Raw genomic sequence first — 18,656 nt, forward strand, 5'->3', positions numbered from 1 at the left:
GCAGATATTGTCTTTCTCTTTTACCTTATTCAACATAACACTTTATACAAAGATAAGTAATTAGTGCTTTCATTATATGAGGAACATTGCCAGCAGTAGGAGAGAACCCATTACCGTTCCCAAAAGCCTGACTGCACCGTAAGTGCTCATCCACATAATGTGACCTCCCCGTGTGGTGATGTAGTTAGCTGACATCTCTACACTTCAAATGGCTAAAGACAGACTCTTGGGCTTGTGGCACATTGGTGTTCATGTGACTTATCAGCGTGAGCAGGACAGGATTTCAACATTCACCATGTCTGCTATACAGGGGGTATAATACGTCACTTCAGACTTATTATAGCGCCTGGGGCAAGAATGTCAAATGCCGCCCCCCCTAGCCCTCAATTTTAACCAAATGAACCTAAAATATTCCTAAACTGCGTCCCCCTTCATCGTTGCGCCCTGGGCGGTCGCCCCTATCACACAGCCCTAGTTACAGCCCTGCGCCACTTGCTCATACTTGCTAACTTCTCACACCTGTCATCCGGGAGACTCGGAGTGCAGGGATTACAGCAACAGGTGGGTGAGTCCATGACGGCTTTTGCATCAAGTGGGTGTGGCTATGAGTTTGACTGCGTAAATAGCGTCATCACACTCCAGCATACGCAGTGGGTGTGGCTTAATGATGCAATTTGCATGGTCACGCAACAACCCCGCCCATAGTGCATCCCAGCAGGGGAATTGTGTAGTTTCCTGGGAGTCCGGGGTGGTTTTACCCTAATCCGGGGGACCACTGGCCATTCTGGGGGGAGTGGGCAACTATTGTGGGTCTCACAATTTGCCAGAATCATATTTACATAGAACACAGCTGACACACACAACTACAACTACTGCAAATTAAAATTACACGGAATGAGACAGATTCTGAAAGGATTATGGATAAAGGTCTGTACAACTCCCCAAACAGAGGGACAAACTGGTAGAAAACATGAACAGTAGAGGTTATATTTAATAATTAATTCCACGAATTATAAAAGACATATAAATAAATTTCATGTAAGTATTAGATACAGGGCAGGTACCAGCTCTGCCAGGTAGCTGCAGACACGCGGCGCTGGTGACAACAGATGATACAATGTATCACTACACGAACTACACCGGTCACGTGACGCGTTTCTGCTCCCAGGAAGAAGTTTGCCCGTCTGAGACGCCGTACACTGAGTCTGACCCCGGGTGAGGGGGAGGAGGGCGACATGGTGTCCAAGGTGAGTGTCAGAGAGCCGGGGGAACTACAGGTCCCAGCATGTCCTTGTACACCCGGCATGCTGGGGTTTGTGGTTCTTCAGCCTCTGTTATAAATGGGAGCATCGCAGCCTGTCCCTGGGTTACAGTATTGGGGGAGCAGTCCCTGGTTATAGGGTCTCTGGGTTATAGTATTGGGGAGCAGTCCCTGGTTATAGGGTCCCTGGGTTATAGTATTGGGGAGCAGTCCCTGGTTATAGGGTCTCTGGGTTATAGTATTGGGGAGCAGTCCCTGGTTATAGGGTCTCTGGGTTATAGTATTGGGGAGCAGTCCCTGGTTATAGGGTCCCTGGGTTATAGTATTGGGGAGCAGTCCCTGGTTATAGGGTCTCTGGGTTATAATAATGGGGAGCAGTCCCTGGGTTACAGTATTGGGGAGCAGTCCCTGGTTATAGGGTCTCTGGGTTATAGTATTGGGGAGCAGTCCCTGGTTATAGGGTCCCTGGGTTTTAGTATTGGGGAGCAGTCCCTGGTTATAGGGTCTCTGGGTTATAATAATGGGGAGCAGTCCCTGGGTTACAGTATTGGGGAGCAGTCCCTGGTTATAGGGTCTCTGGATTATAGTATTGGGGAGCAGTCCCTGGTTATAGGGTCCCTGGGTTACAGTATTGGGGAGCAGTCCCTGGTTATAGGGTCTCTGGGTTATAGTATTGGGGAGCAGTCCCTGGTTATAGGGTCTCTGGGTTATAATAATGGGGAGCAGTCCCTGGGTTACAGTATTGGGGAGCAGTCCCTGGTTATAGGGTCCCTGGGTTATAGTATTGGGGAGCAGTCCCTGGTTATAGGGTCTCTGGGTTATAGTATTGGGGAGCAGTCCCTGGTTATAGGGTCTCTGGGTTATAATAATTGGGAGCAGTCCCTGGGTTACAGTATTGGGGAGCAGTCCCTGGGTTACAGTATTGGGGAGCAGTCCCTGGTTATAGGGTCTCTGGGTTACAGTATTGGGGAGCAGCGCCTGGGTTACAGAATTGGGGAGCAGTCCCTGGTTATAGGGTCTCTGGGTTACAGTATTGGGGAGCAGTCCCTGGTTATAGTGTCTCTGGGTTATAGTATTGGGGAGCAGTCTCCTGGCTGTGTCCAGCAATTATAGTATTGATGGGCAGTCTGTGTCCCAGAATTATATTGTTCAGTCTTTCTTTAACTTTATACCCTCTGTTGATAGGTGTGTTGGAGTTTTTCATTCCCATAGGCGACAAATGATAAAATCCACAGTCCGCAGCTTGTAGCCGATAGCCCTAAACCGATAAGTATGGGTCATAAATCCGCAATATAGCACCTCAGTTATTCTCAGTAATACATATATATTAATGTCCCTTCTACTCACATTACCCATGTGTGTTGGGCTCTGCCAGTGGTTGTACAGTACTATCTGTGTAATATAGATGGGCATAGGATCCAAATGATAAAGTAATTGCTCCAGACTCAGGATAAAGAAACCTTTGTGCTCTGAAGGTCCCCACATATGCACAGAAGTAATTAGTATCGCACCTTCAGTAATACGACATAGGTTTGTTAAATATCTTGTATTATTGAGAATAGGTTCTATCCACTCTGCAGCCCACAGCTACTTCTATCTGACATCTGTTGCCTCTGAGGGTGGGATCAGTACACTGTTAACTTCATATCGCTTGGAAGAGTTTTAAGATTATATTCTCAGTTTTCATCTGTTTTCTTACCAGTCTCTTTCATGCTTTAGATTTTGACGCTGGCAGCGGTTCCGGCCGGACTGGCTCTCACTTCCTATGGCCTGTACGCTGTGTCCGACAGGGAGCCAAAAGGGAATCGCCTGAGTCCTAATCAGGTAATAGTATATATATGTTATATGCCTAATCTCAGCCTTCTCCTACTCTGGAACTATTTAACGTAACTAATTATCAATTTAATACATCAGTGTGTAAACAATTATCCACTCGGGATCAGAGTTATCTGAGCCTGGACTAACGGCATTGGTGGAATAAATGATTTTGGAGCCAATATTACTGCAATAAATCCTGATGTGATCTTCTTGCGCCATCTGCCCGTTGCTCCTGTAGATTGTCACCAGCTCACAGAGTGTACCTTTCTTACAGTTGTCCATCTACTCTGTTCCTCCCCGAGAATCTAAATACGTAGAAGAAGAGCCAGACCGCCTGCAGTGCGCCTTCACCGCTGTGCGGAAATCCATCTGGCCAGCGGTCATCTGGGGTAAGGTGAGTTTGGAGCCAGCGCTTTCCTGGCGCCTCCAGCTGAGGTTCTTCAGCTAACGTGATTATTTACTATATTTGCTGGAAGCAGTTATATCTACAGCGCTGTAACAAGAACCGTTGGCTGCTCTCGCACAGAGGTTGCGGAAATCGTCGTTCCGGGCTGTAAGCCGGTGATGGCGCACGCAGAGAGATACAACAACATGAGATCTTTATATAGAAATATATTACCGATTCTAGTGAGCGATGTGATCAGAGTGTCAAATCTGTGGGGGGACAGGGGGACGGGGGTAGACGGCACGGAGACAACCAGTCAGGATTATATTCAGATAGACCAATGTGAAGGGGCACAGGAAACAATAAGTTGTCTAAAATTGGGGTGTAGATACCATTTACCATTGGGACAAATTCCACTGCTAGTCTTCAGTGATACAGGATAGCCTCCTTTCTGTATAGGAATGTGGTGGTCAAGATAACACCTTCTCCCTTCCTGTGCTCAGACCAGGTACTCCATTAACATGTCGTATCCTGTCTCACAGAATCACGCAAACATACTGCGAGATTCGGCCTCAGGAATATCGGCACCTTACTGTATTTCCTGTGGTTACAATAATACGCACCAGGCATACTGCACCCATAATAGAAATACATTTATACAATAAGTTATTTCTTCCTATCTTTGTGTAGAGGGGGTGGATGCAGCCATAATGACCATTTATTATAAACAGTCTTTGTGGGTCAAAGGATTGTCCACGTTTGCTACAAGCACTTTAATGGTTGTTAAAGGTTGACTCTACTAAAAATAAAAATATACTTGTTCCAGCTTGTATTAAAAATGTGATTTCATAATTGGATCTAATATTGTACAATACCCTTTTATTTAGTATGCCTGTGATTCTATCAAGAATGGAGTGGAGGATACCATCCAGTTTGGAAAAGGTGAGTCTTAGAGTGGAGTCTTAGGGGTGTATTTACTAAACTGGGTTTGAAAAAGTGGAGATGTTGCCTATAGCAGCCAATCAGATTCTAGCTGTCATTTTGTAGAATGTACTAAATAAATAACTAGTATCTGATTGCTTGCTATAGGCAACATTTCCACTTTTTCAAGCCCACCATTTAGTAAATCTACCACCAGGATTTGCCAATTATATATTATTTTAGACATTTATATATTACATAAATTATTGCACTGCCTCTCACAGAAGACAAGGACCTTACTCTGACCACACTTACTTTCTGCTTGATAATTAATACTCAGAATTAGCCACAGATCAGCACAGAAATTGGTCAGATTCATTTTGACATTAATACCCTATAAGAACCTCAGAAATAAACAGTCCGTACCCAGTGGATCAACTCTCCAACATAGCACACAAGCAGCATTAACATTCCAGATTATCCACCCTGCGCAGCTGTGTGTAGCAGCATTAAATGCAAATGTAGGTGAAAATATATATATATAAAGGTTTGATCTTGAGCCCTGTGTGCTTCTATATCCCCAGGGGGGGCATCGGTTGTGTATTATAATCCCGGCAGTGTTATAAACACACACTGTCCGTCCTCACATTGTTACTGATATTGTAATGTTTATATGAAGGATCCTGGAGGACTGATAATGATCAGGAATAAGATACAATGAGCAGACTTGAATGAGCGAGTGGTCACCTATAGATCTTCCTTGGTCAGTATGTTTTACACCAATGTCTGTTTTGTGTCTCCGCTGCTGCAGACAGTTATACTTACCTAAAGAGCCCACCACCCGAGTTCCTCCCGAGAGTGGGCGTGATCTCCGTCAGCGGACTAGCGGGACTAATACTGGCCAGAAAAGGTAAGTCGTGTTCTCAGAGGTGTGATATAGAACTTACCTTCCTTATAACCGTCAGCCCTGTGGAGGGAGCATCATACCCCCCGGCCCCTCACAGACATGTAGGAAGAGAGAAACGGGAACATGAGCCACGTTACTAAGGAGTCTTATTAAATAGTAGCAACATCCGATCAGGATATATATATTATACCAGCCCAGGACAACACTTGTTGCTCCTCATTGATAGTCCACAGAGTCCGGAACTTTTGTTTTCTTTTAATCAGAGCGATTCATCGCATGACCTATACGGATAGAGATATCTGTCTCTGTGTATTTACATATCAGGACATGAATAATAATCATCTAACCCTCACCAAGTCCTAAAATGTGACCAATCTAATCTCATGTGACAAATGTTGTCATTATATTGAGCCTTGGCTATAGATGTTTTTCCTGCTCTTCCCTCCCTGTTGTTCAGGTTCTAGACTGAAGAAAGTTATGTACCCCCTGGGTCTGACGGCGTTGGGCGTCTCCGTCTGTTACCCGGCACATGCAGTCATTTTTGCAAAGGTAAAACGCTTATTGCAGCCGCCTCTATTACCACAACCTGCGAGGAAACCTTGGGGGTCTTGTAATGTTTAATATCACAATATAACCTTATAGCGGGTATGTTATAACTGATGACTTCATTGGGCGTACACTGAATGTATCAAATTTTCTTTACTGCAGTATTCCTTCTATGGGCAAATGTTGCAATTTGTGTCCCTAGAATACACAAGTGATGCAAATATCTGTACAATATCTTTATAATCGGTGAGTTCCGATGTCGGTGTTAGTGCAGCCGCCACTGTGAATTATTAATGTAACCCCAACAAATGAATAGTTGTTTTCTGTATAAGGATATCTTACAATCTTAAATGTTATTGTTACGCAAACAAACCACAATAAATCAGACCAGGAGATCAGAGGGCGCAGCTCACTGGCTGATTATAGGAAATAACATCTGTGATCTGTACAGATGTCTCGCTCTCCACATTGTGCCGTACATAACCCGTAACATGGCAGTTCATGTATCTTACGTGTTGTACAATATATGACTAACGCACGTTTATCCTCAGGTAACCGGTAAGAAGTTATACAACACAAGTTATTGGACATACGACGCTGTTAGATCTTTATGGAGAACGAAACCTCAGGAAGAAGTAACCAGTCAGACGCCAGCAGCTGAGAATAAGGTATTTGCAGAGATTACAATATATTACGCTGGAGGTAACCCTGCGTGCGCCAGGCCTTAGGCTCCGCAGTAGCACATGGGCGCTTCCACAGCGGCTCATAGAACAGCGTATTACAGTGACTGACTGCGCGCCCATAGGAATATATACAGACCCCACCCGCTTCCCTGATCTCTATCTGCAAAACACATTGCACAACTTGTATTACATGGATATATAATATGAATAATTAAAATGAGCCTCAGTTCATGTTTGGTGTATAATGTAATAATAATAATATTTATTACACTGACAGGAGTCTGTAATAGGAGGGGACCACGGCAAAGCTTTGGCTGAGACCACAACCACAGAAGAGATCATTACGGAGGACCCTGAACCTTCCGCCTCTGCAGAATCTGCTCCTTTATTAGATGTAAACTCAGAAGATCACAAGACGGAAAGTGTCCCCGCAGGTAAATAATCACTAGACCGGAATCTCCCTCTGCCGGCACAGCGGCTGCAGTAACACGTCACACCAGCAGATGGAGACGTTGCACCTTTCCTCCTATCCCAGACCTATGAGCTCAGGACTAAGGCTGGGTACACACTACAGGGTGTTCAGCTGAGCATTGGCTCAATCAAACGATCAACAACCATTCAGCCCGATATTGCATTCCTGTGTACGCTGAAGCAAGGCACAGATCATCGTTTGCTTTGATTGTTCAGCTATGGAACGACATCCTTCCAATCCTGCAGTGTGTACTCGGGACCAGATCTCCATACAGTTTACAGGGTCAGGATCTTTTCAGCAGATGGTTATGACAGATGAAGAGCACAGATCGGACGGTAAATCCTGTATATACTGTATAGTGTGTACACAGGAATCGGCTGCGGATCGGAACTTCTTTTTTTTTTTGTTACATTCGTTGGTAAAATCGTTGCACATAACACATTGGTTGGAAAATTCTGTAGTGTGTACCCAGCCTTATACTGTACATTTGTGCTACTATGTAGCACAGCAATGTCCAGTCTGATACTATGTTGCATATGAGAAAAAAAAAGGGTATTTGTAGCAGAAAGAGAGAGTGGTGATTCCATTATATAGGTCAGTGATACACATCAGGGGCCACACTCTAACCATCAGATGGGCCACACATTACCCTGAAGCTCAATAATACGATATAACACTGCGTTTAATCAAATAAACACCTATCTGTAATAACATATCAGCAGCATTATACACAAGTGTTACACGTTATAACAAACACATCTGACAATGAAGCAGGGAGGAGCTGGGGCCACAGGTGAAGGTTCAGAGGGGCCACTTGTTGCCCATCACTGACATAAGTCATTATTGAGACCCCACCTAGAATATCGTGGTCCATTCTGGAGGCCAATTCTCTAGAAGGACATCAATAAATTAGAGATTGTGAAAAGGACAACTAAAATGCTGCATGGTGCAAATCACATCATTTACCAGGAAGGGATCTAAACGTGTAACTTGGAGATATGACAGAAGCTTTCAGATATATCCACGGTTATACAAGGTACAAGACGGAGCATTATACAGAGGGAGAGAAGTATTACACCAATCCTATCACATATAATCATATCATTATATTGTTATTATAAGACGTTATCCTGTGACACTTGTGAGCTTTGGTTGTGACAAAGGTCTGTAGCTTTATCTCTTCCACGTTATTTCCTTATAACTCTTTATCTGCCTGTTTTACAGAACCGCTGCAAGAGGCAAAGTTTAAGTTTCCGTCAGACTTGGCCGACCACGGACAGTCCAACCCCGAGGACGTAGATATGTACAGCACCAGGACCTGACTATCAACCCAACTGCAAAGGAATAACTTAATATAATAGAAGATTATTTGTAAACAGCGACTTTAACAGGACTTTTTTGTTTGTTTTCTAATTCTCCCAGCTCTGATTTAAGTATATTTACTTTGTCACGTTTGCTAAAATAAACCAGAGATGTTTCTCATCTATCCGGGATCCTATGTCCTATATTTCCTGAAACACATTAATATGTTTCATAATGGATATTATACCCTGACCCTCATGTTGTTTTGGTGTGCGCCGTTCTCCTAAGCAAGCTCTCCGGATTTGGACAGATGGCCATTTAAATGGGAGCGGAGAATTTTATATGCAGTATTGGTTCTAGCAGTAAGTTACATGTATAAATGTTAGATCAGGGGTGGGCAACGGGCTGCCGGAGAGACTTCTCCTGCGGCCCCAGCTCTTTCCTTGTTCTGTGATTTCTTATAATTCTGAACCGCTTATTAATTCTTAGGGAATCCAGTGATAACTCTATGATGTCGCTGAGCAAATCCTGTAACATTTTGGGGGATATTCTGCAGGATGTAGAACAAATGGCTTCCACGCTTCTCCCTCCAATTTTACTACCAGAAAAGTGGCGAAAAAACTGGAGCCTGTGCTTTCTGTAGAATATGGAGCTAATTTTGTGCCACATTTGAAGAATATCCCCCTTAAGGGGACCCAGAGTAAACGGACTAACGGATCCGGTATAACGGCGGTGAGACGGTGGCTGCAGCCATTAGGTTTATAATCGTTTCAGCGTCTCAATAATTATGTGTTTTGAATATTTATGTTCTCAGAAATGATCCACACTCCGTGTCTACAATGTCATCTAGCCAATATTTCGGGAACCCTAGAAAACTTTCTTAATTTCCCCTGAATGTATCCGCTAAAATACAAGGAGTATCCAATCGGAATCAATGCTGGCCACACTTACTGCAAAATAATGTTACTATTGTCACAGTATGGGTAACATTACTACGGGTAACATTACTACGCCCAGGTGGGTAACACCGTCTGCAACAAGCTGTAAATTAGGAGTAAAAAAGTTTTTGGTAAGAACAGCCGACATTGTCTTGTACTGAGATTAGGGGTACTATGAATACATTTACATACTTAGTTTATACTATCATCATCATCATTTATTTATAAAGCGCCACTAATTCCGCAGCGCTGTACAGAGAACTCACTCACATCAGTCCCTGCCCCATTGAAGCTTACAGTCTATATTCCCTAATACACACACAGACTAGGGTCAATTTGTTAGCAGCCAATTAACCTACTAGTATGTGTTTGGAATGTGGGAGGAAACCGGAGCATCCAGAGGAAAACACGCAACCACTCCCCACAGATAAGGCCATGGTCAGGAATTGAACTCATGATCCCAGCGCTGTGAGGCAGAAGTGCTAACCACTGAGCCACTGTGCTGACCATTTTGGAGATTGGGTAAACATTTAACCTGACATGGGTGTTACATGTTACGGTTGGTGTTCGTATCATGGCACTTATCTTGTGGTCACAGTTCTGACTCGGCGTATTAGTAGTTATGGGGGATTTCTCTCTGTCAGGATTGTACACGCTTGAATAAAACAGTGGTGGGCAACAAACGGCCTGGGGGCTGTGCCTGGGCCCCCGAGGGGGTAACACGTGGCCCTTGCGACCAGAATTGTGGTACTTTTGCCCGCCTGCAGCTGGAGGGGACGGGCGTGCGTCTACGCCAATGTCACACATGCAGATCCGCAGAAACACACGTACCCGTTAGGAGACGCATCATGTGCTACAGGGAAATACGCTGCTGATCTGATCTATCGCTCTGGAAATACGCTATATTTACAGCTTAATATTACTGCAGAAACTGCTGCTTGGACATTTACCCTCTAAGCGTAAATCAAGACTTCATTGGTACCAACTCACCACATTGGGAACGGAGTTACTTTAAAGAAAGGAAAAAGATCTGATATCCTCCGTGTGACAGTGAAATTGGGAACATCTTGTACAAATTGGCTAAAATCAGCACATAAATAGATTGTAAACTGTTTGTTTTTTTATTTCCTGGACACACGGCGTTAAACCATTATCTGTGCACTAACTAGTGATAGGAAAACACGATTGTTAAACGTTTTATGGATGATCTGTGAAACGTGACTCATCTGAAGTCGATCAGCCATTCTCTGGAATGAGCATTAGGGTTCAACTGCTAAACGTTTAAGGTCGTCTTCGGAGAATCTAAAGAGGTGCCAGCCTTCCGCGTCCAACAGGTCCTCCGCGCCTTTCCTCTTGTAGAATTCTATCGATGGGGCGTTCCAGTGTAAGACAACGAAATTCACAGAGCTGCAGTGATGCTCAATGGCTTCCTATTAACAAAGACTGATTTATAAAAATACACAAAGGCTTTATAACCGTGCTCCAGTTTTGATATTAAATAATGATCTATTTTTGCGGTAATTCTAAGTGAAAATTTCCATGCAATTTTTTTTTTTTTATAACAGACCCCGGATGTCTCATTCGCACAAGTTTCAGTGTATTCCAGTAAATGAGCTTTTAGTTATAATATACATCATTTATATTCGCAGAATATTTCCTGTTTATATTCCACATTTGTTTTGTAGTCGTGATTGTCTTTCATCTCTATGGTTGGCGGTGTAGTGATCGCTTTACGTCACATTTGACACTTTGGGATAAATGTATTAAAAGGCGTTTACTTAAAACCACTAATTCTCAGCGATTGGATTTGCCCTTAATAAAATTGTAGTTTTAAAAAATTGATGGCAAACTGCCAAGAATCGACATTTTTAAGTAACCGTATTTTGATACATTTATCTCTGTCTTGAATTTTTGGGATTTCCTGTACATTATGTTCCAAGCTGACCCTCTCCAGAGACCCAACATCAGTCCACGTACTGAGCCCACCCTAATCTTCTGGACTGTGTGATATTTTCACATCTTATGTGTATTCCTGCCCATGATGTAACGTGAGCCTGGTTTAACCACCACTCAGCTCTCGGCCACGCTGGTATGTTTACGTACTAGTGGGCATCTTGCAGCCTTCATGAGAGTGTTGTGTGGATTCTATGACCATAGTAACATCTGGGTGGATGTAGGACCCCCGTCCTAGTGATTCTCACATGAAGATTAAGAGTTGGACAGTAACGACTTCTCAAGGGTTGATGGAGTCATGAGTTGGAGTCTTGGTGGATAGGTTGAGCATCTACTGATTGGACAGTTGAATAATGTAGGAACCAGATGTCTCCTCCATGTTCAGTTTGGTTTTATTATACAACAAAGGACGTCAGTGAAGCCTCCAAGGAATATCATGGCGGCCATCGCTCTCACGCTTCTGGATAGACTAATCTATTGCCCATGGGTAAGGAGCCGGTACCGCTGCGCAGTCATCGAAAAATGATTGGTATTGTTAAAATTGAAATGTAAGGAGCACAACTATTGTACATCACCTACGATATACTGGGAGGAGAAAAGGTAACCTATGTTTGGAAAATGAAGTTGGTAAGAATAGAATGAGGGAGGGTCAGTAGGGGACATGTCAACCTCAATGGACCCCGTTATTATTCATTATAAAAACTGATTTGGGCGACACAGATATATATTAAGTTTTATTGCTCCAGGGCTTTATTTTGATCCTATAATCAAGTTGTTTATTTGAAAAATAAAGAGCAATATATGTGTATTTTATTGAGGGTTTGTTGTTATTGTGTCTCCCTAAATAAAGTTTATTTAAATCTGTGTATTTTAAAGGTTTTGTTCTTATATGTCTGCTGTACTTATAGCCTGTGTCAGTCGGATGTGATTATAGTTTAGTGATGGCGATAGAGGAACCCAAATAGAATCTTCTGATTTAAAAACAAACAAACATCTAAATGAATAATGTTTAATATTTGTTTCAGGACAGTATAAATATATCCGATCTAAAGTTACATTTGTCTTGTTGTACTGATTGCATTGGAAGCAGCCAGTGAGAATTATTTTCACATTTAATGTCTGCGATAATAACAATGATTTGTTCCAAATATGCTCAACTGGAAAATAACATAAAATGATTTCCAGTGAAACGGGAACCGCAGAACATGACAATTAGTCTGGTCTTTAAGATATAAAAAATGAAGAGGGTTAAAGAAACGCAAGCACTGAATATTCTGGACCTGGTTCATTAAGGAATGTAAATGCTGATATGTGCCGTATTTTGCGTTAAATTGCTCTGCGCAGGTCCAGAAAGAGACTATACGTCAGAGAACGCAAGTGTATGCGAATCATCTTCAAGCGCAGAGGACCCTACTACAGCCTACGATTTCAGGGGCGGAACGGGGAGTGAACTGGGTGTATGCCTGTAGTCACTGTACAGTCAGGGTGTGCCAAGCTGGGGCATCTCAGGTACGTGATTATCTGCCGTATCACTTGTACCAGCTACAGGTCAGGTGTAAGTGCTGATTACTAGTGATGACGGCTATGTATACAGCTATAACATGTGTTTGTATCAGGAGCAACTGTAATAATGTATTTTATGTACAGTAGACATTAATAACATCCTAATAAATGTGTTTCATAGATAGGAAAAATAAACCCTTTTTTAATGTTTTATTATGATTGAAATACGACTTTATATTCCACGTATGTATTGGATGTATCCTGCAGTGTGTTGTCTGTCAGAGCTTGTAGTTGACTACGGATTCGCATATACCTGGTTTACATGGGTTTTAAAAAATGAAACATACTATACTTTTGTTTTGCGCACCTTAATGAATCAGACCCTCTATGTCCGGTAGACTCACCTGGCTTATTTTCTGCAGTATTTTAGATCCGATTCCCAAACCTGTTTAAAAGAAAATAAAATAAATGTAAATTTAGTACAATATTTTGAGAAAATAGGAAAAGCAAAATGAAAACAATAGAAGAAGTAATAGGAAGAATTCTCACCCCGGTACGGCTCCATGACAAAGAAATCCTCAAGGTGAAGGGTCTTGCCCACCCATGGGTCATACGTCATATAATACATAGCGAAGCCCACCTTAGCGGTGCCTGGAGAGAAAGATGGGGTCAAAGATGACGGATGATCTTTGTGTACCTGTTATACAGACTCTGATGAGATACATCGCTGTAAACACAAATCATAGTACCCCAACTTACTCTGGCTGGTCTCTGTCAGTTCCGCTATCAGACAGCGGTACCAGGGGTGCTCTCCGAAGCCGTCCTCATACAGATCTGGGAGAGTAATTCAAATAATGATTAATTCTAGTGATTAATATCCTGAAACTATTACATTCTGTCACCACGGAGTAAAATGTTCTGATTCCACATAAAGTATAATTATTTTGCTTGTACAGTTCAGTTTAAAGATGACATTTAATTTAATAAGATTTATGTGACAAGTATCCATCTCAGTGTGTACAGTATTCCACTTGTTATGTATAAGAGGGAGAAGATCAGGCAATGTGTGGAACTATAAGTCCCAGCATGTCATAAGAGCCTCTGGAGAGATCACCTTTAAATGATTACAAAGGAAAACGTCACAGATTGTAGCATAAGGATTTATGGTTGATTATCAGTGTATAAACATTACTGGTGTTATAACAGTGATAAGATATATATAATACTTGGTTTATATATTCATAAATATATTGTGTATCAGATAAATGAGGTGTCGGATGTATTGTGATCTATTCGTCCTTATTATTATCTCACCTTTCTCCGTTAATTCCACAGCATTTGGCATTTTCTCATAATTAGCTAGTTCCTGTAAAATAAGAGAAATGTTATTTATTCCACGTACTGAACACACTTCTCTGTATTAATAACATCACATTACAGATGTCAGAAAATATTACATTCACAAATGCTGCAGACAGTTTTCTTTCAATAAGATTGTTGATTATGCATCTGTCAAATCTATTTAGTTTAGCAAAATTTTATATCAACAAGTTATGCTGACTTTAAAGATAACTGCTATGATTAAGGTGCATTTGGCTGGAGGTAGCAGGAGCCGCAGACTGAGGGCTAGATTTACTAAGATGCTGGTTTGATAAAGTGGGGATGTTGCCTATAGCAACCAATCAGATTCTAGCTTTCATTTATGTAGTGCTTTCTACAAAATGACAGCTAGAATCTGATTGGTTGCTATAGGCAACATCCCCACTCTTTCAAACCCACAGCTTAATAAATCTAGCCCTGAGAGTTATACAGTGGAAGGAGCAGGGTCCCCCAGCAGCACAGAGTATGTCAGGAGATGAGTGATGTGTTAGTGAGGACAGGGCTGCATGTGACAGGGGCAGTGATATGATGTGAGGAGAGGAATGGAGGCAGCAGGAAGCCACAGACTGAGAGTTATATAGTGGAAGGAACAGGGTATCCAGCAGCACAGAGTATATCAGGAGATGAGTGATGTGTTAGTGAGGACAGGGCTGCGTGTGACAGGGGCAATGACATGATGTGAGGAGGGGAATGGAGGCAGCAGGAAGCCACAGACTGAGAGTTATATAGTGGAAGGAGCAGGGTCCCCAGCACAGAGTAGAGAATGGTATTCCTTCAGTATAGAGCGAATTGCTAAGTAAGAAAATATTGAAATAATTTTTCCGATGTCCAGTCATTGGTCAATATTGTTTAATTCCTGGGCTATTCCTGCTATTGTCTATTCCTGGGATCAGGGAAGTGATTGAGACCTGAGTGCATGGTCACTATGAAAAGTCGATATAACATGACGCACTCACCATCTTACCTTAATCAGTCGCAGGAGATCACAGCAGTCATGCGGTGTGGCCTTTCTAATAATGAATTTTGTTTTTCCGGGGCTGGGCCCTGCAGCATCCTCGTTCTTCTCTGTTTGGTGGGATGAGCCCCCGCTAGAACTTTGACTCGGTCTGCATTGTTCCAGACACCTGTGTTTGTCCACGTTGTTACCGGTGATCTGGACCCTCTGATGGATTCCTTGGCCTGTGGTGTCCTCTGGCAGGTTACATCCTTCCTGTCAGCACCTATGACTCTTATATCCAGCACCTGCCCCCCATTGTGACATAACACAGAGGGTAACATCATGGCTAAGCTCACATGGACTACATGCATGTTCTGCTAGTTGTGCTGAGTATTTGCAGAGTATTCTAGAGATGAAGACTGACTGCATCTTATCAAATACCCAAGATGACAATTGCCCTTACCCGTTCACTAATCATTTCCATCACAGAATGTGACATCACTAGTGGGCGTGGCAATTGGCTAAAGAGTCCTTAATGATAAAGGATTACAATATAGACAGTAAAAGCGACACTGCCCCCTTTTTAAATGATATTTCTATAGGGGTATTTATACAGCTGTGTGGCATTTTATTCACTTTATGTGATTTGTGTTACAGATTTCCTGAGTACTTTATGGGATCTATTTGGTCATCTATAACGCCTGAGCTACAATCCCCCTCCCCCAAAACAAAATAGTCTGCCCATGTAAACCCCTCACACTATCATTGCCTGAGCTATATGTAAAACAGCGTACACATTGCCTTGTATTGTAACCTCAGCCTTTACCCCAGTGATGGACAACATAATGCACCTCAGGGGCCACATGGGCGGGCCTCTAACTTTCAGAAGGGCCACACATTACTCTTAATCTCAGTAATAAGATAAAACAATACGTTTAATCAAAGAAATAAACACCTATCTGTAATAATCTATCAGCAGCATTTACACTCTATAACTAACACATCTGACAATAAAGCAGGAAGGCCTAGGGGCCGCCAATAAAGGCTCAGAGGGCCATATGTGGCCCTAGGACCGACCACTGCCCATCTCTGCTATAGCCCTGACTCCGAACTTCTGTTTGTAACCTCGGTGACTTGTTATATTCATGCACTGCTCATTATGGGTATATTGTCTCTGTATAATTACATTGTATAAATATGACTTCCCTAAAGATTAATGTTTAAGCTGAAACATTTGTTTGACACATGGATGATACATCTTAAGTAGGTGCAAGGTGAAGCCCAGTAGTGACCTCTAGTGGCCGGAGATAACATTGTCAGAGTCTATTCCTAGCTATTCTCCGCTCCCAATAATGTTCTGCGTCCAGGATATTATCTCTAAGAGACTCTTCTGACCATCAACGTGAGCAGGAAATGAGTCCTGGAGCTCAAGGCGATTGTCTTGTGTCAAAATGTTAAAGGGGCATGCAAATTATGGGCAGCACGGTGGCTCAGTGGTTAGCACTTCTGCCTCACAGCTCTGGGGTCATGAGTTCAATTCCCATCTATGGCCTTATCTGTGTGGAGTTTGTATGTTCTCCCCGTGTTTGCGTGGGTTTCCTCGGGGTGCTCTGCTTTCCTCCCACACTCCAAAAACATACTGGTAGGTTAATTATCTGCTATCAACTTTACCCTAGTATCTCTCTTGCTCTCTCTGTGTGTGTATATTGGGGAATTTAGACTGTAAGCTCCAATGGGGCAGGGACTGATGTGAGTGAGTTCTTTGTACAGTGCTGCAGAATCAAAGGGGCTATATAAATAAATGGTGATGATGATGAAATTATTGACCCAACTTACAAGTAGGAACTATCCCTTTCAGATATAAGGTAGAGAGCTAAACTTGATCAACACTTTTTTGTATAACAGTCCTGGGCATGGTATGATGACTGCTTTACTATGTCCAATTTATTATGTAGCAAACCTAGTCTGGCAGTAACTGCGGGATAGACAAATCTTATGGGAAATCAGGGAAGAGGTCTGGGTGAGAGCCACAAGTTGTCCAGGCACGTGACACAGAGAAGTCAGGTGGCTGGATGCAGAATTACAGGAGCAGAGTAAAGTGCAAGTCTCAAACAAAGGGTTATTCATGATCTGCCAATTATAGGCTGACAGAGGAACCAAGGTGGACTCCAGTGAGGTCGTAGCGGCCATCTTGGTTTAGGGCAGGTTGAAGTATAAGTACAGTAGTGGCCTTGGTGTTGGATGTAGAATTGTCAGTCTGTTCCCAGAGGAAAATGTGTCTTTCTGTTTGGGGAGCTCGGGCCAAACAATAATTGGATACATCGGTTGTTGCGAATCCTGCTGGAAATAAGTGAACGGCGTATTAGCGGCGAATTTTGCAATGTAAAAGATATAATAAAACAGGCCTGGAATATTGTAGAGAAACCAGTGATTAAATCAAAAGACAGAATTTCTCTGCGTGCGATGGGGCAAAGTTCTGTGAGATAAAACATTGGATATCGGAAGCTCCTGTTATCTGCGATTCACGTAGAGCTATTAGGAGGAACTTACTGCATTTTAGACCATTAGAATCTGCTGAAGATCACAGTTATGAGTTGACATTAATTACTCTTGAGATCTAATCAGTGACCTGCACTGAGATTTGAAGTACTTGGACCTTTATCACTTCTCTGACCCTGAAACATTTTACTCTCTCCCACTTCCTCCTCATGTTGTGTTGTGCACAAAGAGACCTGAAAACCTGTTCTCACCAAAGTATCTACCCCCCCCCTCCTATTCTGTGCTGTCCCCAATGTCACAACCCTAACACCCCAAACAGACAACCTCCATCATCTGTCCCCACTGCTGAATTCTCTTGGAGGAAACCACATTCTGCTGCTGATACTTTGTTACTACATTTTAATTCTTTGTTCCAACTTTCCAAACAATCTCACAACGCTGCTCCTACTACTCTGTACTGAGGGGAGAAGACGACACCCCGGATGTCTCAGCCACAATATCAAACACAGACTCCATCCAACATTAAATCTCATCCCATTCTCCTCCCCTACTCTGTGGTACCTGCATGCACCTAGTCCTTGTGCCCTCAGTGATGTCCCAGGATCCTAGTGAACACCTTTATAGAAGTTAGGTAATGTGCTGCAACATGAATATAATTATATGGAGAGTATGATCATTATAACAGGACAATGGATCGGTTTGTATCTCATCGCTTCAGCGCTGCCACTACGTCTGAATTAATGGATGAGCTAAATATTCAGGAATATAGATCCAACCCACAAAATTGTATAGATGACAGGTTTGGTTTAAAGGATAACACCACAGACAGGCTGGTTGGTTGGTAGGGAATAATGGTGGCTTAGTGGTTAGCACTTCTGCCTCTCAGAACTGAGGTCATGAATTCAATTCCCGACCATGGCCTTATCTATGTGGAGTTTGTATGTTCTCCCCGTGTTTGCGTGGGTTTCCTCCGGGTGCTCCGGTTTCTTCCCACACTCCAAAAACATACTGGTAGGTTAATTGGCTGCTATTAAATTGCCCTTAGTCGGTCTGTGTGTGCATGTATGTTAGGGGATGTTAGAGGATTTAGATTGTCAGCTCCAATGGGGCAGGGACTGATGTGAATGAGTTCTCTGTGCAGCGCTGTGGAA

The 18,656-nt window shown here is 42.7% G+C and overlaps 2 protein-coding genes across 2 annotated transcripts; one reads left to right on the forward strand and one right to left on the reverse strand.

Moving 5' to 3' along the window:
• Window positions 1-1,160: 1,160 nt before the first annotated feature.
• APOOL (apolipoprotein O like) lies at window positions 1,161-8,479 on the forward strand. The gene is made up of 9 exons (XM_075186221.1): window positions 1,161-1,247; window positions 2,981-3,085; window positions 3,354-3,473; window positions 4,352-4,406; window positions 5,197-5,295; window positions 5,750-5,841; window positions 6,390-6,506; window positions 6,799-6,955; window positions 8,218-8,479. Exons 1-9 carry the CDS (start codon window positions 1,236-1,238, stop codon window positions 8,313-8,315), a joined length of 855 nt encoding a protein of 284 aa, XP_075042322.1. The 5' UTR covers window positions 1,161-1,235; the 3' UTR covers window positions 8,316-8,479.
• A 1,852-nt stretch (window positions 8,480-10,331) lies between these two features.
• On the reverse strand, window positions 10,332-15,484 carry SATL1 (spermidine/spermine N1-acetyl transferase like 1). The gene is made up of 7 exons (XM_075185899.1): window positions 15,470-15,484; window positions 15,034-15,279; window positions 14,004-14,055; window positions 13,449-13,523; window positions 13,239-13,340; window positions 13,094-13,134; window positions 10,332-10,663 (listed from the first exon to the last, which is right to left on the reverse strand). The coding sequence occupies exons 1-7, from the start codon at window positions 15,482-15,484 to the stop codon at window positions 10,493-10,495; spliced, it is 702 nt and encodes a 233-aa protein (XP_075042000.1). The 3' UTR covers window positions 10,332-10,492.
• Between the last annotated feature and the right edge of the window lie 3,172 nt (window positions 15,485-18,656).

This window comes from Mixophyes fleayi, chromosome 9 (assembly GCF_038048845.1).
Source record: "Mixophyes fleayi isolate aMixFle1 chromosome 9, aMixFle1.hap1, whole genome shotgun sequence".
NCBI classification, from domain to species: Eukaryota; Metazoa; Chordata; class Amphibia; order Anura; family Limnodynastidae; genus Mixophyes; species Mixophyes fleayi.